This window comes from Aquarana catesbeiana, linkage group LG07 (genome assembly GCF_042186555.1).
Source record: "Aquarana catesbeiana isolate 2022-GZ linkage group LG07, ASM4218655v1, whole genome shotgun sequence".
Lineage (NCBI taxonomy): Eukaryota > Metazoa > Chordata > Amphibia > Anura > Ranidae > Aquarana > Aquarana catesbeiana.
Genome location: NC_133330.1, coordinates 52,226,833 through 52,252,773, shown reverse-complemented (window position 1 = coordinate 52,252,773; position 25,941 = coordinate 52,226,833). Strand labels below are relative to the sequence as shown.

The following is a 25,941-nucleotide window of genomic DNA, read 5'->3' as shown; positions in this document are numbered from 1 at the left end:
AAATGGTGGCAAGTGACAATCTGCAAGTGACGTGGCAAGTGACAATCTGCAAATGGTGGCAAGTGACAATCTGCAAATGATGGCAGGTGACGTGGCAAGTGACAATCTGCAAATGGTGGCAAGTGAAGTGGCAAGTGACAATCTGCAAATGGTGGCAAGTGACAATCTGCAAATTGTGGCAAATGATGTGGCAAGTGACAATCTGCAAATGGTGGCAAGTGACAATCTGCAAATGGTGACAGGTGACGTGGCAAGTGACAACCTGCAAATGGTGGCAGGTGACGTGGCAGGTGACAATCTGCAAATGGTTTCAAGTAACGTGGCAAGTGACAATATGCAAATGGTGGCAGGTGATGTGGCAAGTTACAATCTGCAAATGGTGGCAGGTGATGTGGCAAGTGACAATCTGCAAATGTTGGCAGATGACAATCTGCAAATGGTGGCAAGTGACAATCTGCAAATGGTGGCAAGTGACAATCTGCAAGTGGCGTGGCAAGTGACAATCTGCAAATGGTGGCAAGTGACAATCTGCAAGTGGCGTGGCAAGTGACAATCTGCAAATGGTGGAAAGTGACAATCTGCAAATGGTGGCAGGTGACCTGGCAAGTGACAATCTGCAAATGGTGGCAAGTGACAATCTGCAAGTGACGTGGCAAGTGACAATCTGCAAATGGTGGCAAGTGACGTGGCAGGTGACGTGTCGAGTGACAATCTGCAAATGGTGGCAGGTGACATGGCAAGTGACAATCTGCAAATGGTGGCAGGTGACATGGCAAGTGACAATCTGCAAATGGTGGCAAATGACAATCTGCAAATGGTGGCAGGTGATGTGGCAAGTGACAATCTGCAAATGGTGGCAGGTGACATGGCAAGTGACAATCTGCAAATGGTGGCAGGTGACATGGCAAGTGACAATCTGCAAATGGTGGCAAATGACAATCTGCAAATGGTGGCAGGTTAAGTGGCAAGTGACAGTCTGCAAATGGTGGCAGGTGACAATCTGCAAATGTTGGCAAGTGACAATCTGTAAATGGTGGCAGGTGATGTGGCAAGTGACAATCTGCAAATGGTGGCAGATGATAATCTGCAAATGGTGGAAAGTGACAATCTGCAAATGGTGGCAAGTGACAATCTGCAAATGGTGGCAGGTGACCTGGCAAGTGACAATCTGCAAATGGTGGCAAGTGACAATCTGCAAATGGTGGCAGGTGACGTGGCAAGTGACAATCTGCAAAAGGTGGCAAGTGAAGTGGCAAGTGACAATCTGCAAATGGTGGCAAGTGACAATCTGCAAATTGTGGCAAATGATGTGGCAAGTGACAATCTGCAAATGGTGGCAAGTGACAATCTGCAAATGGTGGCAGGTGACGTGGCAAGTGACAACCTGCAAATGGTGGCAGGTGACGTGGCAAGTGTCAATCTGCAAATGGTGGCAGGTGACAATCTGCAAATGGTGGCAAGTAACATGGCAAGTAACAATATGCAAATGGTGGCAGGTGATGTGGCAAGTTATAATCTGCAAATGGTGGCAGGTGATGTGGCAAGTGACAATCTGCAAATGTTGGCAGATGACAATCTGCAAATGGTGGCAAGTGACAATCTGCAAATGGTGGCAAGTGACAATCTGCAAGTGACAATCTGCAAATGGTGGAAAGTGACGTGGCAGGTGACGTGGCGAGTGACAATCTGCAAATGGTGGCAGGTGACATGGCAAGTGACAATCTGCAAATGGTGGCAGGTGACATGGCAAGTGACAATCTGCAAATGGTGGCAAGTGAAGTGGCAAGTGACAATCTGCAAATGACAATCTGCAAATGGTGGCAAGTGACAATGTGCAAATGATGGCAAGTGATGTGGCAAGTGACAATCTGCAAATGGTGGCAAGTGACAATCTGCAAATGGTGGCAGGTGACGTGGCAAGTGACAATCTGCAAATGTTGGCAGGTGACAATCTGTAAATGGTGGCAGGTGACGTGGCAAGTGACATTCTGCACATGGTGGCAGGTGAAGTGGCAAGTGACTTTCCACATCTAGTGGCAGGTGACGTGGCAAGTTAAAAAGCTGCATCTGGTGACAGGCGACGGTGGCAAGTGACACGCCCAGGGCTCCCACTGATTCTGCATTATGGTGAGTTGAACCACTCCATTATATATTACAATGTAACAATAGAAACAATGTGCTTCGATCACCCTGACACCATATCAACCATGGTGCCATGAAGATTGAAGTGCCAACACCAGCCTTCCTTTGTCCGCGAAAAATTGCTTACCACCGGCGTGTTCCCCCCCCCCCAGGTTGGGGACCGCTGCTATGGGTTCTAGCCCCAGATATTTTGCAGACCTAGCAACGCCCCTGGGATCAGGTAAGTAAAACTCTTTCCCTCTCGCTGGGGCAAAATGATCTATAAAATTGTAGTAGGGTAGGGGCCATGTGGAGGTCATCATGTCCTCCATGTTTCCCTCCTCTTTGGGCACTAAGCATGGATCATATGAGAGGCCTACCTCGGAGTGGGTTCTTCTGGGCTACACTAGGCACTTTGTACAAGGTCACTGCCATACACATGGGTTACCTTTACTTGAACTAGGTTCAGGACCTGGACAGATGACTAAACATGAATGAACTCTAGTAAACTCTCTTGATGTCATATACACCAACGCAGTCACTTGTGCATTTAGAAGGGACACGCAGAACCCTTGTCCTCTTCACCTGTCCAGCATATCACTGCTACCTCACTCCTAGTAACGGTGTGGGGTCCTGCCTTGCACCTAGGACTCCATGCCTGCACTTTGCTTAACTCCTTCTCTTCCATATCTCTTCCATATCTGTGTACAGGAAGAGGGCCCTATTGCACAGACCCACCCACCCCACCATTGGAGACAGATCATGGCCAAAGGAGTGCTAACAACATCTCCCTCACTGCAAGAGGCCACCCCACCTGCCACATGCACACACCTAACGAAAGGCCGCCGGAGAATCCCCCATCACCCTTGGCAACCACCATATCTTCACATTGTATGAACTCCCTATACTGATGTCTTCATATCCCAATGTGCCCCAAACTGCAGACTATACGTACTGGTCACCTACACCCCACCCCGCTAGCAATGCCAGACCAGGCAAAGGTAAAGTCCCAAACTTTCCACCCGAGGAATAAATTAACACGATTGACTATGAAAATTGACAATCCAGGATAATGAGAAAACATTCCCTAACATTCTTAGTTCCTACCCGCAGGCCTGCGGCTGCCCCAGCATACCTGTTCAAGCAAAGCCCAATGTTAGCTGAGTCTATATCTGGAATTTAGCTCCAGTTTCGGCAGGACACAGGTCATTCAGACTCTGGCAATGGGATCAGGCAAAGCATCCTTCTCCTAGCAGGTGTAAGTCTCTCTACTTGTCCAGCCCCCACCAGGATCCTGGCCCTCTTCCATTTGACAGCACACAGGACCAGCGTTGGGATTATCCTAGAAAATTAAGAACAGCTTGCAACTTTGGGTGCTATGTGGTGCACTGCTTATAACACTAGGGGGAGCATTCCACCAGCTCAACAAAGTCCCTGCTATCTATAGTAAGTCCTACGCACATCACGGCTTTCATTAATTACCAGGCACTGGTGTTATTCTGTCCATTATGTCTCAGGCTATATCCTTCATTTCTCTTGAGATACAAATTTGCATTTCATTTCCAAAAAGACCTCATAAGACACATTGGCCTAAGTATTTTCCACAAATACCCAAACAGCAAAGTTTCTTCCAGAGGTCAAAAAAATGTCCAAACCAATAAGGCCCAGTACAGATCCTGAGATGTGACACAACCTTAACAAAGTCATTTGAAATCATTTGACAGTAAATTTCCCTGTAAGTTCCTAGCCTGCAGCCTGGAGAATCCTTTGCTTTCTAACAGTCTCCTTCCAGATTTTAAAATGCTAAATTCAAGCCGGGGTTTGATGCGGCCTGCCGCCTCCCTGCAGGCCATTCCTGAGCCTGACGCAGCCACCCCGGAGCCGACAGGGCAGCCGTCATCTCCCTGACATGAAATGTAACGTGTCAGGCCAATGGCAGCACACAGGAGTGAAAGCTGCCATTTACAGCACCCATGACAACAGCGACGGAGATCAGCCCGATTTGCCTTGATATGACTGGTACCTAGTAGTTAAACTGGCATTGTTTGTGACAGGGTGTCATTCTTGTGCTTGTCTTCTATGAATGATGATCATTCTTGTCTGAACATGGCGAAGCAAAAACATATATTGATGTTTAGAAAATAGCTGCTGCCTTGTTCTACATTTAAGGAGAGGCAAACCCTAACAGAATGACTTTTATTTTGCTAAAGTACTGCGTATTATAAACAATTGCCTTTCTTTTTTAATAAAATACTGCTTTCATCTTTTTTTATCTTTTGTTGCATCTCAGTGCTGCTGATTCCTTGCAGCCTCTTTGCATTTACTTTCAATCTACATGCATTCCAGCAATGCCACAATGACATTTTTCAGGGTTGGTTTCCTTATGGTGACAACTGTGCACTGTGCCTAGGTAATGGATGTTCAGACAGTAGTCTCCTTTGAATGTGACACTGCAGGAGCACAATATGTTGTCACCCTATAACGTGGAGTCCCTGAACAAGAACCTTCATGGTAGGATTACCAGGAATAATGTGAATGGAAGCTGCAGATTTCAAAATATTGAAATGTATTTTGAAATTGCATTAACATGTTAGCGAGAGAGAGAGAGAGAGAGAGAGAGAGAGAGAGAGAGAGAGAGATGGAGTTGTATATGTTTAGTGTTGCAGAACAGATTGTAAAAATTCAGAAATAATCTTTATTTTTTAATCAACAACTGTAATGCCCCGTACACACGGTCGGACTTTGTTCGGACATTCCGACAACAAAATCTTAGGATTTTTTCCGATGGATGTTGGCTCAAACTTGTCTTGCATACACACGGTCACACAAAGTTGTCAGAAAATCCGATCGTTCTAAACGCGGTGACGTAAAACACGTACGTCGGGACTATAAACGGGGCAGTGGCCAATAGCTTTCATCTCTTTATTTATTCTGAGCATGCGTGGCACTTTGTCCTTCGGATTTGTGTACACACGATCGGAATTTCCGACAACTGATTTTGTTGTCGGAAAATTTTATCTCCTGCTCTCCAACTTTGTGTGTCGGAAAATCCGATGGAAAATGCTGTGAAATAAGCCAATATTTTATCAACGTAATATATATATATATATATATATATATATATATATATATATATATATATATATATATATATATATATATATACATACAGGGCTTTTTTTCTTAGAGAATAGGTGCAGGAACTCTCCCTTTCTGAGTCACCTTTCTCCGCCCCTACCCACCTATGAGCACCATTCCTTGGTTTCACCCCCTACCCATCTCCCAGTGCTGCCTTTTTTAGAGAATACAGAACCAAGTATCATTTTGTAATTTGTATAGATTTTTTATGGAATTTGGGAATGATAACAAGAAAAGCACTAAAATAGATCCCCTGCAGCCAGTAACAATAGAGCCCCCCCCCCCCAGCAACAATAGATTCCCCCATCAACAATGGACCACCTGCAACAAAATTCCCCCCAAGCAACAATAGGCTCTTGACATCAACAACAGATCTCTCACAGCCAACAACAATGGACCCCTCCTTCAACAGTAGATCTCTCCCAGCAACAACTGACCCCCCAGCAATATAAGACACCCCTAAGCAACAATAGATCCCAAACCAGAAACAGTAGACCTCCTCAGCAACAATAGTCCCCTAGTGCTGGGGGTGCTGGGGGTGCTGGAACTGCGTTCCCCCACGTTCCCGCTGAGAAAAAGCCCTGTTTATATATATATATTTATATATATAGATATATATAAATATATATATCTATATATATATATATATAGATGTATATATTTATATATATATCTATATATATATATATATATACATAGATATATATATATATACACTGAGCAAAATTATAAACGCAACACTTTTGTGCCCCAATTTATCATGAGCTGAACTCAAAGATCTACAACTTTTTCTATGTACACAAAAGGCCTATTTCTCTCAAATATTGTTCACATATCTGTCTAAATCTGTGTTAGTGAGCACTTATCCTTTGCTGAGATAATCCATACACCTCACAGGTGTGGCGTATCAAGATGCTGACAGCAATCAATAGACAGCATGATTATTGCACAGGTGTGTCTTAGGCTGGCCACAATAAAAGGCCACTCAAAAAATGTGCAGTTTTATCACACAGCACTGTGCCACAGATGTCGCAAGTTTTGAGGGAGTGTGCAATTGGCATACTGACTGCAGGAATGTCCACCAGAGCTGTTGCTCTTGAATTGAATGTTTATTTCTCTACCATAAGCCATCTCCAAAGGCGTTTCAGAGAATTTGGCAGTACATCCAACCAGCCTCCCAACCGCAGACCACATGTAACCACACCAGCCCAGGACCTCCACATCCAGCATCTTCACCTCCAAGATCGTCTGAGACCAGCCACCCGGACAGCTGCTGCAACAATCGGTTTGCATAACCATAGAATTTCTGCACAAACTGTCAGAAACTGTCCAGGGAAGCTCATCTGCATGCTTGTCGTCCTCATCGGGGTCTTGACTTGACTGCGGTTCATCATTGTAACCAACTTGAGTGGGCAAATGCTCACATTCGATGGTGTATGGCACTTTGGAGAGGTGTTCTCTTCACGGATTAATCCCGGTTTTCACTGTACAGGGCAGATGTCAGACAGCATGGATGTCAACGTTGTGAATTGAGTGGCCCATGGTGACGGTGGGGTTATGGTAAGGGCAGGCGTATGCTATGGACAACGAACACAGGTACATTTTACTGATGGCATTTTGAATGCACAGAGATACCGTGAGGAGATCCTGAGGCCCATTGTTGTGCCATTCATCCACGACCATCACCTCATGTTGCAGCATGATAACGCACAGCCCCATGTTGCGAGGATCTGTACATAATTCCTGGAAGCTCAAAACATCCCAGTTCTTGCATGGCCAGCATACTCCCCGGACATGTCACCAACTAAGCATGATTGAGATGCTCTGGATCGGCGTATACAACAGCATGATCCAGTTCCTGCCAATATCCAGCAACTTCGCACAGCCATTGAAGAAGAAAGGACCAACTTTCCGCAGGCCACAATCAACAACCTGATCAACTCTATGTGAAGGAGATGTGCTGCACTACGTGAGGCAAATGGTGGTTACACCAGATACTGACTGGTTTTCGGACACCCCGGCCCCCACCCCCAATACTGTAAAACTGCACATTTTAGAGTGGCCTTTTATAGTGGCCAGCCTGAGGCACACCTATGCCATAATCATGCTGTCTAATCAACATCTGGATATGCCACACCTGTGAGGTGGATGGATTATCTCAGCAAAGGAGAAGTGCTCACTAACACAGATTTAGACAGATTTGTGAAAAATATTTGAGAGAAATAGGCCTTTTGTGTACATAGAAAAAGTTGTAGATCTTTGAGTTCAGCTCATGATAAATAGGGGCAAACACAAAAGTGTCATGTTTATAATTTTGCTCAGTGTAGATATATATCTATCTATATATATCATAGTAAAGGAGCGTATCAGTGGGTAAGGCCTCTTTCAGACGAAGCGGAAGTGTCCATGTGGATTTGCCTGCTCAGCCGGGGTTCTCTCAGCTGATTCCCGCTGAGCAGGCAGATGACAGGTCCATGTCAGCTCCACTATGCAGAGTGGACACGGACACACCCTGCTCTCCTCTATGGGGTGATGGGATGGAAACGGACATGCAAGACGGATGGCGAACATATCGCCATATGTCTGTTTTTGATGGATTTTATTGGAATGGATGCCCGGCAGGTGTCAGCGGACCTCCACCGCCCTATAGAGAACAATGGGTGGTCTGATCGGGTCCGTCTTAAAGAAACAGGCAGGGTGACCCGATTGGTCCACTGGTTTGAAAGGGGCCTATGGAGGTTGTTATTTCAGTTGTTTCTTTTCCCTGAATGGGAAGTTATGACCAGAAGTCTTTAGTATTGCCTGTAGGCTTGATGCAGCTAATTGATCACTGATCTTTACCGACTTATCATGGTGTATTCCACATTGTGTAGAGTTGTAGCTTTGCTCCCTTACATCAGAGCTGTTCCCCTGATGATTAACAACCATTTGAGACTAGCAATCAGAGGCAGCAGTTCCTTAGGTGATCTTAAACTGCAGAAATACTGTTCAGCTATATTGCCTCAGAACAGAAGTGCCTAGGCACAGGAAGCACACTACTTTTTTTAAGGGCAAATTCAAGACAAAATGTAAAATTGTCAGTGTGCTGCTTAGATAAATCTAATTTCTGAATGATGCCTATAACATAACAAGTCTTTATTTTTAAGTTTAGGTCAATTTTAGGAAAAGAAGTGCATAAGCTTGCCAATTTCTCAAAATGCTAACTGTCTGTGTCTTCAGTACTTTTAAAGTCTTTAAGACCCCTCTCACACTGAGCCACCCTGGGCGTCAGCAGTAAAGCGGCGCTATTTTTAGCGTCACTTTACCTTCTTTTTTCAGGCACTATGCAGGCGTTATTTTTAGCGCTGTAGCACCTGAAAAACGCCTCTAGGGGGAAAGGGGTATAATGCCGCGCCGGTTTTCTCGTCGGAAAAAGATATGACGGCTTTTCCGACAGGATTCCGCTCAATTTTACCTTGCATACACGGTCACGCAAAAGTTCGCTGAAATTATGATCGTCAAGAACTTGGTGACGTACAACACCACGACGAGCCGAGAAAATGACGTTCAATGCTTCTGAGCATGCGTCAAATTGTTTCCGAGCATGCGTAGGGATTTTGTGCGTCGGAATTGCCACAGACAATCGCATTTTCGGATAGGAACTTTTCCCGACCGAAAAATTGAGAGCATGCTCTCAATCTTTTGCTGGCTGGAATTCCGCCAGCAAAAGACTGATGGAGCATACACACGGTCGCATTTTCCAACGAAAAACTCTCATCGGTCTTTTGCGGGCCGAAATTCCGACCGTGTGTACACGGCATTAGAGTCACTGACCCAGTTCAAGCACCAAAAAAATAAAATCAAGTCACAACTCCTGATCTGCACCTTTTTTTTATTTGGATCGATAATTTAGAAGAACATGTAGAGAGTCAGTCCTTGTATTCCTTTCATGACGTGTCTACTTTAAAATACTTGAAGTTTAGATTCATCACATGGATCTTTGATTATGTCAAACTGCTAGTTTGGATCTATTGTATACGCTTTATTTCCTATAGAACTTTATTTTACATTTAAAGATGCAAGCAACCTAAGTGTTAATATAAATCAGTGGTACTTTACTTAGCAAAACCATGTGTTACTTTGCATGTATGAATAAAAAATATGTTTTTGTGCAATGCGAGATACTCTGATTCGTATTAACACATAAGAAACTTGCATCTGTTAGGGTGAGAGAGCATGCACTTTGAAAAAAGCCTGTATGCAACCAAAATAAAAAAAAATATACCAGTTTTATTTATACTTGCAAAGCAGCACCTGTTTTTTGCATAGTAAAAAAACACAGTATTTTTCATCACTTCAGTTTAATTCTGACTGCCATTAAGGAAAGAAATTGTCTTGATGGGGTTCCAAGACACAGAGAGTAAAAAGTTGACTTTGAAAGTTTGCTATGACAGATCTGTGTTTGCTGGTAGAACAGATTCTGAAACCTGCAACTTTCTGGATAAAGGATATTTAAATAATCGATTGACACATTTGTCTTTTTATTGTTTTAGATAGAGTCTGTAAGGGTTAGATAACCCCCACAATCAGTTTAATTTTTGATGTCTGTGTCCCATTGTGGATATGTCCCTTCACTTTCTGTTGCAGCCATTAAACATTAAAGCGTATGTTACCCTAAAAAAAAAATAAAAGGGATCCTGTTCCTTTAACCACTTCAATACCATGAGGTGGCACCAATGAAGTGGCACTGATGGACACTGACGATGGGCACTGATAGGCAGCACTGATAGGTGGCACTGATATGCAGCACTGATGGGCATTGATAGGCGGCACTCATGGGCGCTCATAAGTGGCACTGGTGGGCACTCATAAGCACTGATAGGAGATACTGATGGGCACTGAAAGGCTGCATGATGGGCACTTATGGGTGGCACTGATAGGCGGCACTGATGGGCACTAAGGGGTGGCACTGATAGATGTCACAGATAGGCATCACTGATGACACTGACACTGGCAGGCATTGCTGATAGGCACTGATTGGCATCTGCCTGGGCACTGATTGGCATATCCCTGGTGGTCCAGGGTGGTATACCTGGTGGGCGTCGTTTGTGGGCATCCTTTGTGGTCCTAGCGGCATCCCTGGTGGTCCTGGGCGTATATCCATGGGGGGGTGGCTGCGCTGATAAACAATGTTCGGTTCTATGAGACGCGAGTGAGGAAAAGCCGATAAACGGCTCTTCCTGTTTACACTGTGATCAGCCGTGATTGGACATGGCTGATCACGTGGTAAAGAGTCTCCGTTAGAGGTTCTTTACTGAGATTGGTATTGCGGTGTGTCAGACTGACACACCACACCAGTGATCGCCGCGCTGTGCGCCCCCCCGGGCGCGCGATCACAGCTTATCCTGCTGGACATCATATGATGCCCAGTCAGGATAACTGAACTACCGCCCGGCCGTCATTTTGCTATAGGCCGGGCGGGAAGTGGTTAAACCATGCATAACAGCACAATGCTTTTGCTGTGTAATTTGTCCCTTTCTATCACCTAAAATACCTGGCTGATCCTGTCGGGTTCTGCCCTCCCCCTGTAAACTGGCCACAGTTTATCATGGCTGCTGAGCCCTGACACCATGGTCAGTTTACGTGCCTCCTTCATCCGCAGCCCTCCTTTGTCCTCTTCTCCCTTCCCTGCCTGTCAGCTATTGACAGTGCCAACCCCACCCCTCCTGCTGCTAAGAATACTGTTGAATTTCCATACAATCCTCTGATAATGATAGGTGCCCAGTGTATGTGCTCTATAAAAAAAAAATGCTGTTTTATACTTTATTTCAGAGCACCGCTCAGTGCTCACGTGATGTGCCACCTCTCTCCACCTCTCCTCCTGACTGACGTCAGTGGGGAATTCTCAGCCCCTCCTATTGTAGCTGTCAGATCGAGAGAGGGGAGAGGCGGTTGGTCACGTGAACGCCGAGGGGCGCTCTGAAATATGGTATATAGTGGCATTTTTTTATAAACAACATGCACTGGGGTACCTAACATTATAAAACAGAGAGGATTGTATGAATACAGCACAGTGGCTTAAAATGTTAAGTGGTAGGAAATTTCTACCAACGAAATCGAATGGCTGTCTAACATTTGTCACCTGAACAGGTATCACCATTGGAAGATTTACCTTCACATTTTCTTCTAGTGATAACTAACATTGTTTTGGTTTGCCAACACTTTCTGTCCCTGAGACAATGATCAACAGGATGAACTAAAAGGGTGAAATTACCTAGCAAGAACACAGCCACCAAAGCATGACATTGGCTTTCGACAACTAATCTTTAATTCTTTAAATATAAAAATTTGAGTATCGGTTTTACATACAGTTTAAAGCACATTTGGCTTGTTTTAAAGTGGATGTAAAGGCACAAGTTTTTTTTTTTACCTGCATGCATTCTATGCATAAAGGTAAAAAAAAAACCTTCTGTGTGCAGCAGCCCCCCTAATACCTAAACCCCCTCTCGATCCAGAGATGTCCATGAGAGCCTTGCCTCTCTGGGGACTCGCACTCCTGATTGGCTTTTGGCAGCAGCTGTTGTCAATCACAGCCAGTGGGCCAATCAGGGGATGGAGGGGACAGGGCCGAGCCATGGTTCCGTGTGTGAATGGATACACAGAGCCACGGCTCGGGAGCGCACCAGCTTGGGTGCCCCCACAGCAAGCTGCTTGCTGTGGGGGCACCCGGCAGGAGGGAGGAGCCAGAAGCGTAGGCGTGGTACCCAAGCAGAGGGAGATCTGGGCTGCTCTGTGCAAAAACACGTTTGTTATTTAAAAAAAACAAACAAGGCTTTAATATTGCTTTAAGTGCAACAATGACCTTCCATAAAACAATATGTGCTGCACCACTTTTATAGGTGCATCTGTACTTACAGTTTCCTGTTGGTCCCCCTGTAAAGCCCCACAAATACATGTTGATCCTGTCAGTAAAATCGTAATGCAGTCTCCTGTGCTAGGATAGCAACGATTGTGCACTGTTCCTGTATCCAGAGCAAAGCTGTGCCTGCCTGCACTATAGTAGTTTAAAAAAAATGTTGCAAGGGCGGGGTATCAGCCTTAGCATTGTGATTTACAAGTTTGCCAATCAGAACCTGGTCACACCCACTGGTCCCACCCACTGCTTAATAAATTGACAGGACTGCCTCTTTTGCCGATACCCTCCCACTGTGAGCTGCAGTGTCTGGGAGGGGGAGCATATGAGACAAATGAAATGAAGGAGGATTTGGCACATTCAAGGAATGTGCATTCCAAGCAACACAGTAATTGGATTTGGTATTTATTTAGACTGCCATATAGGAGCCAATTTTATATTAGAACTGGGCACAAATGTGTATTGATATGCTGAGTGCAGTAATCTTCAAGAGCAAATCAGATTCTGGTTCATTGAAATGAGATCACAGAATTCTGTTTGCTTGGGTTTCTACAGTTAAAACCTTGTACTTTGTTTAAAATAACTTTCTTTTGTCTATGTCATCCTTTAAAACTCATCCTAACTGGACAAGTGCTCTGCTTAGTGCTTTATACATCTACACTTGCCATTTATATAGAATGTGCACTGGTTGTACTGTATTTTATTTTATTTTTCCGGTTAGGACGAAAACGTTATTTATTAAAAAAAAACATTTTTTTGCTTCTCTTTTTTTTTTTTTTTTAGTAAGGTTAAATAATTGTATAACTAAAGGCAACACTTCTTTTAGTATTGGATAGATTGGAGATTAGAACATCTCTCAGGTTTTTTTTTTTTTTTGTCTGTGTCCCTGTTTGGGAGATTCACCCTCTCTATTACTTCTATTTACTATTATCACCAAAAAAGAAAGTAAAAGAAAATCCCAACTTTTGGGTTGTCCTCAAAACAGGAATAGTGGGGATATATTCCAATGAGGATTCTAGTTCTGGTGGCCCTGGTGATAACCAGGGATAAACTCACTTTAGAGGGATTTTCTCTCAATTCCTGTTTTAGCTGTGGGACTGGAAGTAAAGGGAAATCAACTCTTTCCAAATTGGAATTGCGTTTAATTCTGCTTTAGTCTAAAATATTGGCTGTAAATATTTTCTAGTCTAGTTTTCTACTAGCAGGTGGATCTGCTTCATTGGAAAAGCCCCCCCCCCCCCCCCCTGCCTGCCTTTTCAGAATGGAAAGCAGAGAGTTCTCCCAAAAATTTGAGGCCCAAGTACCTAAGCCCTTTGCACATGCATTTTACACACTTTAATGCATGTACCCAGGTTAGCCATTGTCTTGAATGGTCCCAGTTCTTTGTGCCATGTGTTGTTTGAGACACTTTTTGATGCATCAATGCCTGTTAAAGGGTCTATTGATCACAATGGCAACACATGTCAATGCACGTTACAAATGTGTGTCAAAGTGCATTAATAAAGCACACAACAAAGCATGAAAACATACACACAGTAATGTGTAAATACAGCTTTAATGTGCTCTTTCTTTAATACTGTGTGAATAATGTACTTACCTTATTGTCAACACTACAAAATGGTAACAAACTTTGTATACACATTTGAAGACTTTACTTGGATTTTAAAAATGTTCTTAATATTACTGAATTAAGAAAGGGGAGTGGGGGGATTAAAATTGATAGGCATGTCTGTATATGTACTATGTACATGTATATATCATGTTTATGTGTCTCTGTGATTTTCAGGTTAGCCAGTACACATTCGCTATGTGCAGTTACAGAGAAAAAAAAGCAGAACCACAGGAACTTCTACAACTTGATGGCTATACAGTGGATTACACAGATCCACAGCCAGGTAAGTAAATGAGAGGAATTTTTATTGTTTATGACATATTTCCTTTCTGTTTTATTATCATAAGCATTGTGACTTTTTTTTTCAATGACAATGGTTAAAGGTTGAGTTTGTTATGAATTTGGAGAGGTTTCTGCTCACTTCCTGCTGTGTATGTGGGGGTAGGAGAGGAGGAAGCGCCCAATATTCAATGAAATGCATGGAGAGTATAGTTTGTGATAATTTAATGAAAGTTCAGAACATGGTTAAGCCATCGCATTTCAGGAGAAAAGACTCCCCCTTCTTCAGGGCTACTACTCTTTGTAAATGGTGAGCGGAGAAAAGCCCATATGGTGGGTTTGTGATATCTACTTATTTTAGCACTAAATGTAATTAAATTGGCTTAGCATCTCGGATAGGTTATTACTGCTTTCTGTGTCTCCATTGGGGAGATTTATTCTTATTTCCTGTCCAACATACACATACAACAACATACAGCTGAATGATCACTGTGCTCGCAGCAGCAGCTGTTGTGTATGTTGGACAGGAAATAAGAATAAATCTCCCCAATGGAGACACAGAAAGCAGTAATAACCTATCCGAGATCCTAAGCCAATTTAATTACATTTAGTGCTAAAATAAGTAGAAGTGGGAGTTCAACTTTAATCACTGAACAGTTTGCCTAAAAAGTCATAAAGTTACTTCTTTTTTTCTTATTAAACAATGGGGTTAAAATAAGTTGTCACCTTCCGGAGGGGTAGGCTATTGGCTTGAACAAATGCTTTTGCTTGCAGTATGTTCTGTTTCCTGTTGCAATCTAGATAGTATAACATATACTACCAGTAAAAAAGTTTTGGAACACCTCCATTTTTCCAGTTTCTATTGAATTTTTCACCCTTTGTTGTCTCAATGTACTCTGAAAATAAAGCATAGAACAAATAAACAATTGGACATAAAAAGTAAATCATGGAATCGTTTATTTTGATATAACATCCAAATGCACTTGTGGCATTCTTTCTACAACGGAAATCAAATATTGTTCGGAAAGTTCTTCCCAACACTGTTGCAGAAGTTCCAACAAATGTTTTGAACTTGTTGGTTGCTTTGCTTTCACCCTTCAGTCCAGATCGTCCCAAACCAACTAGATTGGCTTTAAGTCTGCAGACCATGCTGGCTATTCCATTATTTGAAGCCTACCGTCTTTATCTTTTCTTCTAAGGTAGTTCTGACACAGCCTGGAGGTATATTTTGGGTCATTATCTTGCTGTAGGATGAACCCCTGACCAACTAGTGCAGTGGGTTTTGCCCGGCGCTGCAAAATGTTGTGGCCGGTGTTTTTGATTCGGGGTGCCACTTACACTGTGCAGGTCACCAACCCTGGATCCAGCAAAAGCAACCCCAGACCATCATGCTTCCTCCTCCATGTTTGACAGTTGGTGTCTCACATTGAGGAACCATCCTTTCACCTTCTCTGTGGTATACAAAAACCCTCTGTGATGAACTGAAGGTCTCAAATTTTGATTCAGCTGTCCATAAGACCTTCTTCCATTCTTCAGTAGTCCACTGGCAGTGCTTCATGGCCCAGGCAAGCCTCTTTTTCTTATTTTGCCATCTTAGCAATGACTTTCTTACAGCCACTCGACCTGTCAAACCTGCAGTTTGAAGTCTTCTCTTCACAGTTGAAGCTGTTGTCTTGGGAGCCACCTGTCAAGCTGTTTACTCTCAGAGAGGGTGTATTAACACAGTCTGTTTACCTTTGTACCATGTCAGGTTATTCATTGGACTTGAACTGTTAAAAATTTCAATAAACTGGAAAATTTTAGGTGTTCTAAAACTTTTGACTGGTCACAGTAGCTGTGTAGATCCTGTAATCCAAAAACAGATGCTGGATCATAAAGGGATAAAAGCTGTCCAGCATCTTTCAAAAACTGAATTGTCTTTGAGTGGGCTCACACTTTAGTAACACACGTGATTTATAAAAACAATCTGCCTTGTAAAGTATAAAACCCTTTAATAACCTCACAAATATTTTGACAGGCTTGGAAGGAGGCCGCTCATTCTTCAATGCAGTTAAGGAAGGTGATACAGTGATCTTCGCAAGTGATGATGAGCAAGACAGAATTTTGTGGGTCCAAGCAATGTATCGAGCCACTGGCCAGTCACACAAACCTGTGCCGCCGACTCAGGTTCAAAAACTTAACGCAAAAGGAGGAAATGTACCACAGCTTGATGCACCTATATCTCAGTTCTGTAAGTAATTCTACAGGCCTAGGAACTGGGGTATTCCTGTGAGCTCCATATATATATATATGTATATATATATATATATATATATATATATATGTATATATATCCTAAGTATATAGCATGCTCCTATTATATCTCACTGGAAACATGTTGACATTGATCAAAAACTTCTGATGAGATCCAAAAATTAAAGCAGAAATTATATATACCCTGGAGGTCAGTAATGCATTGTTTTTTTATGGAAGTAGGTCAGTTAAAACAAAACTGTCAGAACAAAACATATTTTATATACCTAATAACTAAATAGAAAGCAATGCAGCATATTATTTTGCTTTCTGGTTTTAAACCATCAGGTTGAGTTATATGCCCTTTTCAATGCACCAAAGGCTCTCAGTTTGCTCCTTTCATGAAAAAAAACAGCTGTTTACATAGCTTATTGTAGGTGACTCATCAGCAACTCTTGCCATATCAGACAGCTCAGTCCAAAGTTTCAGACAGACAAATTATGCCTCAAAGCAGGCAGTTCTCCTGTGCTGTCTCTTTAACTAACCCATACAGCTCTGGGATTCTTTTGTGATATATTAAATGTTTACTAAAACAAAGATATTATATATATCATCAACATACTATATATATAAAAGTGTGTGTAGTGGGTACCTTGCCAAGCTGGCTCACACAGGCAGAAAGAGAGAAACCTGCCTGTCAGCATCTGCAAGGGGGATTCTCCCCTCCCTCTCCTCTGACACACACAGGCATCCACCCGCTCTGCTCTCTCCCCTGTGACCCCATTGGCAGGGAGAGAGAACCAATGAGAGGCAGCAAGGCAGCAGCAGAGGATAATGGGATATGAAGTCTCAGCACAAAACAACCTAACTGACTCTTAAAGGGGCGGGACTACAAACCCCAGAGGGCTCTGCAAAAGCAGAGGGCTGGCTAAGGTCTCCATTTTGGAAGGCCGGGGAGTTCTCCACGAGGCAGAGAAATAGGCAGAAGTTATCTGAGGGGCTGCTGTTACCCACGGAGGAGATCCATCCAGCCACAGTTCCAGAGGTCGGTGTGTTGATACTGCCACAGCTCCAGAGGTCGGTGAGCTGATCCTGCCACAGTTCCAGGAGTCGGACGGTAATGGACATCCCATCCGGGATGGATCCTGGGTGCATCTCCAGGTGTTCCTGAGGGCATGGGCCGATCCGGTTACAAGGTGACCATTTCAGGGAACTTATCGCTTGATCCTTTGGTGAGTGGACGTTGCCCATCTTAAAGACACGTAGTCAGGCAACATTGTCTTAACAGTGCCCACATTTGTAGAAAACACTTGCACCTTGCTGAATAGTCACTACATTCCACTTTGCCTACCAGGATACTGCCAGCATCCTACATTCCACTTTTTATTACCAGGATCCTTTCAAGTACACTTTGTGTACCAACGCCAGGCTAGCCAAAGATCCTGGATATCTCCATTGTGAGGACCCTTTCTGTTACTCCTTCAGCATCAGTAATTCAGTGATTCCAGTGACTACCTTTTAAAGGGGAAATCTCACGTTAATTGTTAAAATAATAATTTCCATTTTGTGGCCTATTGCCTCACATGTTAATTGCCTGGGTCTGTGATTTCAGGATTTGAGGGAAACAGACTGACCGTTGTTAAGCCAGATCTGTTCCCCTTTATGCCTGAGTGCATGGGCCACTCTGGATCTACTTAAGTTGTTTGACTGTGTTATTCTGAAGTCTGCATTTGGTTTTGATTTACACCATTAAAGATCAAAGTGTGCCATTTTTGACTACTGAGTTACCAGATCACTTTGTTTGATTGTGGAAAGTCTCCCCGTAAACAAACTTCCTGTTCACTACATTTGTGTCAGTTTTACTGTGTTTGCAAGTACACTGTTTACTAGGTGTGCCAGAGGGGCTGGGACAGTTCTTTGGGGTTCTCATGGAGAAGACAGTGGGTAACATGAACCTGATAGAGGTGTTGGTGTATCTAGATGACGTCATTGTCTTCGGGAAGACCTTAAAGGAGCACGAAGAGCGTCTGGAGAAGATCCTCCAGAGACTCCATGACAAAGGGTTGAAGCTGTCTCTGGAGAAGTGCCAGTTTTAGTAACCCTCAGTCAACTACCTTGGCCACATTGTGTCTGCTGACGGAGTGGCCACTGACCCCCAGAAGTTAGAAGCCATCACCTCCTGGCCAAGGCCTACTAATGTGACTCAGCTCAGGTAATTTCTGGGATTCTGTTCCTATTACAGAAGATTCGTTGAGGGAATTGCTAAAATAGCTCACCCACTCAATGAGCTACTGAAAAGCGAAGAGGAAGGCGATGACCCAGATCCGACTAAGCCTGTCAGACCAGCTGGAGGGCCCAGAAAACCCAGAGAGTCCATTCAGGAACAGTGTACTGCCCAATGGGAAGAGGCCTTTAGGCAGCTGAAATGGAGCCTAACAACTTCTCCAGTCATGGCCTATGCAGATCCAATCAAGCCATTCGAACTACATGTTGATGCCAGTCGACATGGGTTAGGCAGTGTGCTGTATCAAGAGCATGATGGCCATCTACGGCCTGTTGCCTGTTGATGTGAATCGGAGATTGGCACCCGCCATTAACAACTACCCCATGCAAAAACTTGAGTTCCTTGCCTTGAAGTGGGCAGTGGTGGATAAGTTGGGGGATTACCTGTATGGAGCCAAGTTCGTGATCATGACCGACAATAATCCTCTCACCTACATCCTCACTACCACCAAGTTGGACGCTATGAGTCACAGATGGTTGGCTGCCCTATCGGGGTTTACTTTCAGCCTGAAGTATCAACTGGGGTCAGGAACAAAGATGCGGATGTTTTGTCAAGAAGGCCCAGGAATGGGAGCGGTTGCAACTGCACCAGGGGGTGCTCTACCGAAGGGGCCCCTCTTATGATCCTGAAGAAAATGGCAGTTATTTCTACCCAAAAAAGATAGGGAGACAGTATTAACTGCCCTACATGACAACCATGGCCACCTAGGTCCCAAGAGGACTTTTCACCTGGTGAGTGACCGGTTCTACTGGCCCTGCATGCGGGCTGAAGTTGAGGGCTATTGCCACTCCTGCATCAGATCTATCCAAAGAAAGACTTTGCCTCACGAGCTGCCCCAATGGGCAATCTTCAGAGTCAGGGACCCATGGAGCTGGTGTGTACTGACTTTATGTGCTTGGAGACTGATCTCAGCAGACAGGGAAATATCCTGGTACTGACTGACCACTTCACTTGGTATGCCCAGGCATTTCCCACAAAGTATCAACAGGCATCCATGGTGGCCAAGATCTTAGTGGAGAAGTTCTTTGTAATCTATGGCCTGCCAAAATGTATCCACTCTGATCAAGGGAGAGACTTTGAGAGCAGCCTCATCAAGAAACTTTTAGACCTGTTAGGCATTAAGAAGTCCAGAACCACCCCATACCATCCTCAAGGGGATCCTCAGCCAGAAAAGTTCAACCGAACCCTCCTAGGTATAGATATAGAATACAATAAAGAAATACTATTTTGGATGTCATCCTGAGTGCCGATCATCCCTTTCCTTATTCTGGTACATTGGAGGTGTCAGCAGCCTCAAGGTCTGAGCACCAGGCGGAGCTTTTATGTGGGAAGGTTACAGCACCTATACACTTGTTTTCCTCCTAGATGAGCTTGGGAATCTGACTTCAGAATAAAAGCAGCACTGGAGCAGGCATATAGCCTGTATTGTGCATGCTTATAACAGCACCGCAAATGATCCCTAAGGATACTCTCCCTATTGTCTGATGTTCTGATGGGAGGCCTGGCTGCCAGTAGATTTGGCCTTTGGCATGTCCTTAGACCATACCTCAGCAACCTCCCACAGAGGGTATGTGGACCACTTATGGAAAAGTCTGAAGACCGCCTATGACAAGGCCCAAGCTGCCTAGGATGCCAGAGGACAGAGGAACAAAATACATTTTGAACTCAGAGTGCAGGACTTACAACCAGGTGACAAGGTACTGTTGAGAAACCTGGGTGTCCCTGGAAAGCACAGGTTGGCTGACCGCTGGAGGTCTCAGCCCTATGTCATTTGCAAGCAACTGCCGGGACTCCCAGTGTATCAAATCCTTTTTTTTTTTTTTTTTAACGTTCTTTTGGAAATCTCACTTGATTTTAGGGTCTTGGTGTGCCTATTCGGCGCAATACAAATCCCATATCAAATCAAATCAAAATCTGGCCAGAAGGGAGCACAGGCCCGCTTAAGACTTGGCACCGCAAACATCTATTGCCTCTGTCAGAAGCAGTTCATTTGCCACCACAGCCAGATTTACAGTCTACACTCACGGCCTCTCTGAGATCCCGACCAGTGACTAGATCTGAGTCTGTGCACCTTGCTGAAGAGGATGAGAATAGTGAGGATGAAGAAATTAGAATGGATTGGCTGTGGCTGTCTCAAATGCTAGACCTGCCACACTCCCTTCTTCTCTTCTCAAAGTCACTGACACCAGGATATTCCCATTCAAAAGCTCCTGAGTTTGTGCCTCAAAGTCTGCCTTCTAAAGAGTTAAAAGACCCTCAATCTTCCCTGCTGACAGCAGACCCCGAAGACTTCCTATCCTTCGTTGAAGAGGAAGTTGAAGCTGATATGCAGGAAGAAGGAGGGACCAGTATGCCTGTAACCCCAGGTTACAAGGTGGCCAGTCTGGCCTTTTGGGGAACCTGTCACTTGATCCTTTGGTCGCAGGACGGGTGAGCGGGTGTTGCCCAACTTAAAGACACGGTAGTCAGGCAACATTGCTTGAAGAGGAAGTTGGCCCACATTTGTAGGAACAATTGCACCTTGCTGAACAGTCACTACATTCCACTTTGCCTACCAGGATACTGCTAGCATCCTACATTCCACTTTGCCTACCATGATACTGCTAGCATCCTATATTCCATTTTGCCTATCAGGATACTGCTAGCATCCTACATTCCATTTTGCCTATCAGGATACTGCTAGCATCCTACATTCCATTTTGCCTATCAGGATACTGCTAGCATCCTACATTCCACTTTGCATTACCAGGATACTTTCAAGTACACTTTGTTTGTCCTGCTCAACAGGACACCAAGTGCACCAACGCCAGGCTAGCCGAACATCCTGGAAATCTCCATTGTGAGAACCCTTTCTGTCACTCCTTTAGTATCAGTAACTCAGTGATTCCAGTGACTACATTTTAAAGGGGAACTCTCACGTTAATTGTTAAAGTAATAATTTCCATTTTGTGGCCTATTGCCTCACATGTTCATTGCCTGGGTCTGTGATTTCAGGATTTGAGAGAAACAGACTGACCATTGTTAAGCCAGATCTGTTCCCCTTTATGCCTTTATGAGTGCATGGGCCACTCTAGATCTACTTAAGTTGTTTGACTGTGTTATTTTGAAGTCTGCATTTTGTTTTGATTTACACCAATAAGGATCACAGTTTGCCATTTTTGACTACTCAGTTACCTGGTCACTGTTTGTTTGATTGTGCAAAGTCTCCCAGTAAACAAACTTCCTGTTCACTACGTATGTGTCTGTTTTACTGTGTTTGCAAATACACTGTTTGCTAGGTGTGCCAGAGGGGCTGGGGTAGTTCTTTGGGGTTGAGAGGCAGAGTAATGGACTGAACAAACTATACAGCTTCTTCGGGGGTATCGCTGTGTATATGTAGGTATATATATATATATATAATATAAGTAAAACAGATATAGGACAACAGTTTAAAAACATACACTATATTACAAAATGTATTGGGACACATGCATGCCTTTACACACACATGAACTTTAATGGCATCCCAGTCTTAGTCCATAGGGTTCAATATTGAGTTGTCCCACCCTTTGCAGCTATAACAGCATCAGCTTTTCTGGGAAGGCTGTCCACAAGGTTTAGTAGTGTGTCTATGGGAATGTTTGACCATTCTTCCAGAAGTGTATTTGCAAGATCAGGCACTAATGTGGACAAGAAGGCTCTAATTCATCCCAAAGGTGTTCGGGTTGAGGTCAGGACTTTGTGCAAGCCAGTCTTTGGGATGAATTAGAGCATAGACTGCGAATCAGGCCTTTTGCAAAGGGCGAGCCAACTCAATATTGAACCCTAAGGACTAAAACTGGGATGACATTAAAGTTCATGTGCATGTAAAGGCTGGGTTCCCAATACTTTTGGTAATATAGTGTATAAGACCTATACCCACTTTTCTGGAAATCTGTATTTGCATACTGTTAGGCACACCCCTTCTGTCACCCATGTTGCAGCATATGGGTGTAGTGATTGGCTGCTCAGGTGCCAAGCACTGCATAGTGGAGATCAATGGAAGTGTGCGAGTGTGCATTATTATCAGACACGCAGGGCTGTTTGATGGGGTTGTAGTAAGGGTCACAGCTGCAGGCATAAGTGCTAATGGTAGTTTATGCCTATGAAGGTGTCAGCTATGCATCCATGACTAGAAGGTACATTTTTTAATAATTTTCAGGTGATTTTATTTTTTAATATAAAGGTACCTTAGCAAGTCATGTTTTAAGCAATAGGCATACATATTTATGAAATTAAAATGGTAACATAAGTTCAGGGTTTTTGATTGTGAGTACAAATTGCTGTGCAATGCATAACTGACCTCCATATAGGTTGTAAGATCCTGTTATTCAAAATCAAAGGAGCTGGGCTATGTACACAAAGGCATTGGATGCAAAATCTCTTTCAGTAACAGAATTCAGTGCCTTCCTTGGCAGGATGATTTAACTGAGTTAGCTGTTCCAGACTCTGCAGTCCATATTCATTTTAATGCCTTTGTAAATTGAGCTGTTTGTCTTTGTACATCAGATATCCGGAAGTGTGTCTGGCACCACTTTCTGATGCCTACGCGTACATTCAGGAGGCTTGTGTTCACAGGCCCCCATTGGCAATTAAACAGTAAAGGGCTACTTATTACACAGCCCACCATGAGCATAAGTAACATTATGAATTTATGACTATAAATTATGACCAGGCAAAAACATATGAAAATTTGATTTTATTTTCTTTCAACACTAGCAAAAGTAAAATGATATGTGAAGGTGTATTATGATGTTCATCTGAAAGTGCAATACTGGATTTACACAATAATCAGAGGTGGTCCCATAAGCTCTTCATTAAAACTAATTTTTTTTTTTTCAATTGTTCTAATGACGTGCTGCATTGATAGTTCCATGCTGCAGACTGCCGGGCCGTGTTATTCTCACAGTAGATTACTGCCACGGTGCCGCAGGAGCGAGAGAAAAAAGTGTGAAGCCCAGGTGGTTTGTCTCTCCCTTATCACAGCACATTGTTATCAAGTTCAAAAGTCAGTCGTTCTTAAATATGAAGACATGTTAAGTAGACGGTTTCACGCTGGCACCCCTGACAGTGGAGTTTACCACACACCCGCTGCTTTAAACTCTTGCTTTTTTGCAGGTAAAAGCAGAAAAACGCACCTCTGTTTACTTCTAAATAAGCAGAAATAGCTGAATGTGTTACTTGTTAAGAAGACATCCATTTGTGGGAGGGGGAGAAAGTGTGAGACTGCCAAAGGTTTCGAAAAAAGGGTGGTGTGCACAATGTTACGTCATACTAAGTCTAAGCATATGTCAGCACAAAAAAATTCATCACATATCTACAATAGATGCATATTTATCCTTTTAAAGACCCTGAAAGTACAAAAAAATACCTGTTGGTCTAACAGAAATGCACTCAGCTTCTAAGTCCTGTTGTCAGCTGACAACACACTGCTTTTTTGAGTGGAGTCAACCCTGCCTAGTTTTTTTTTTCTTAAACTACTCAACCACTCCCACTGACTCCATCTCCAAAGCTTAGCCACTAATTGACTTTGTAATCTTTAGATTAAAAAAAAATGGGAGAGTTTAAAGGTATATTTGAGATAACACAAAGGGGTTGATTTACTAAAGGCAAATTGACTGTGCACTTTGCTCTACAAGTGCAAGTGCTCCAGAGCTTAGTAAATGAGGTAAAGCTTTACTTTACAAAGAGTACCCAATCACGTGCAAGCAAAAAACAAAAAAAAAATGAATTTTTGCTTGCACATGATTGGATGATGGAAGTCAGCAGAGCTTCTGCTCATTTACAAAGCTCTGGGGCAACTACACTTTCAGAGTGCACAGTTTATTTGCCTTTAGTAAATGAGCCCCAAAGTGTGCAGAGGACAGCTCTTGCAAGATCAACAGGGTCATTGTTACACTTATAGGCCTCATGTACACTAGACAGTTTTTTTTGCTGCTTCTAGAGTCATTTGGCATTTTTTTTTTCTCCTGCCTCTAAACTCCCCTGCATTTTAGCCTATGGTATGCACACATAAGCTTTTAGAGGTGTTTAGAGGCATAGGGCATTTAGAGGCAGAAAAAACCCCCACAGCCGTTGTATCCAAGAGCAGCAGAGTTTTGTCAGAAAAAAAAACGCTCGACGTGCCTAAACGTGTGTAAACGCACCTAAGTGCTAGCAGCATCCATTAAGAGGGCATGGGCCCCCCCCCCGTCCATCGCCGACTCCCCTATCCATGCATCCGGCCCTTCAGGACACCGCGGCATGGATTCCAATGTGGAGAGGTTGTATTTTGAAGCACCGATTAGAGCCAGAGGCTCTAATAGGCTTCAATATTGGGTGGGCTCGGGTTGCAGAGAGTGCGATCCGAGCCCACCCGGGTGTGTTACAACAGCGAATCAATATTCGTAGGTTGGACTTGATGGACTTGTGTCTTTTTTCAACCTCACCTACTATGTAATATTCGCTGTTGTAACACTGATCCTCCTCCGGCTAATCAGGAAGCGGGTTTTGACACCGGTCTGTCGATTGGCTGAAAGGACAGGCGATCCTATTAGACTCCTAGGAGGAGAGGAGCTGGAAGCCGCCATGGAGGTGAGGACACTCGGAGCCGAGCCGCTGCACCATGCTGCCTGCCATGATGGGGTAAGTGCCGGACTGACCGGCAAACAGCGGGATGGTGGTGGCGTTCGGGGGGGTTGGGTGGTTGTTTGCCGTCCCTCCCCCCAAACAAAAACAACTGGCTGCCACTGAGTGCTAGGCGTGCTTACTGCTTGAGCGCTAGTTCATTTTAATGACCAGAATAAATTATTAGTGCAGTGGCTACCCTTGCAATGTTTTAAAGACATTTACAAACACTACAAAGGTGACTTACTTTAGAGCTTGAAAAATATTTTATATAGATATATATCTCTATATATATATTTACATATATATTTACATATATCTAGATATATATCTATATATATATCTATCTATATATATAGATAGATATATATAGATAGATATATATAGATATATATCTAGATAGATAGATATCTCTATCTATCTATCTATCTATCTATCTATCTATCTATCTATCTATCTATCTATCTATCTATCTATCTATCTATCTATCTATCTATCTATCTATCTATATAGATATCTATATATATAGATCTATATATAGATATAGATATATATCTATATCTATATATAGATCTATATCTATATCTATATATATATATATATATATATATATATATATATATACATATATATATAATAAATACTTATCATTTATATTTGAATAAATGATTGATGAGTAATACTATTTATAATGTCCATTTGAATTCTCGTCTCACTTTATTGTATTTTTCATAGTTTTTTCTATTTAATTAGAAGCTT

At 43.2% G+C, this 25,941-nt stretch overlaps 1 protein-coding gene across 13 annotated transcripts in view; it reads left to right on the top strand.

Moving 5' to 3' along the window:
• Nucleotides 1-25,941, top strand: part of CADPS (calcium dependent secretion activator) — a 666,812-nt gene that overhangs the window by 371,784 nt on the left and 269,087 nt on the right. For all 13 annotated transcript variants that reach the window (XM_073592156.1, XM_073592166.1, XM_073592157.1 and 10 more), the window contains exons 10-11: nt 13,938-14,046; nt 16,060-16,272. In XM_073592156.1, the coding sequence (XP_073448257.1) occupies nt 13,938-14,046; nt 16,060-16,272 (322 nt within the window). The remainder of the gene's footprint in view (nt 1-13,937; nt 14,047-16,059; nt 16,273-25,941) is intronic.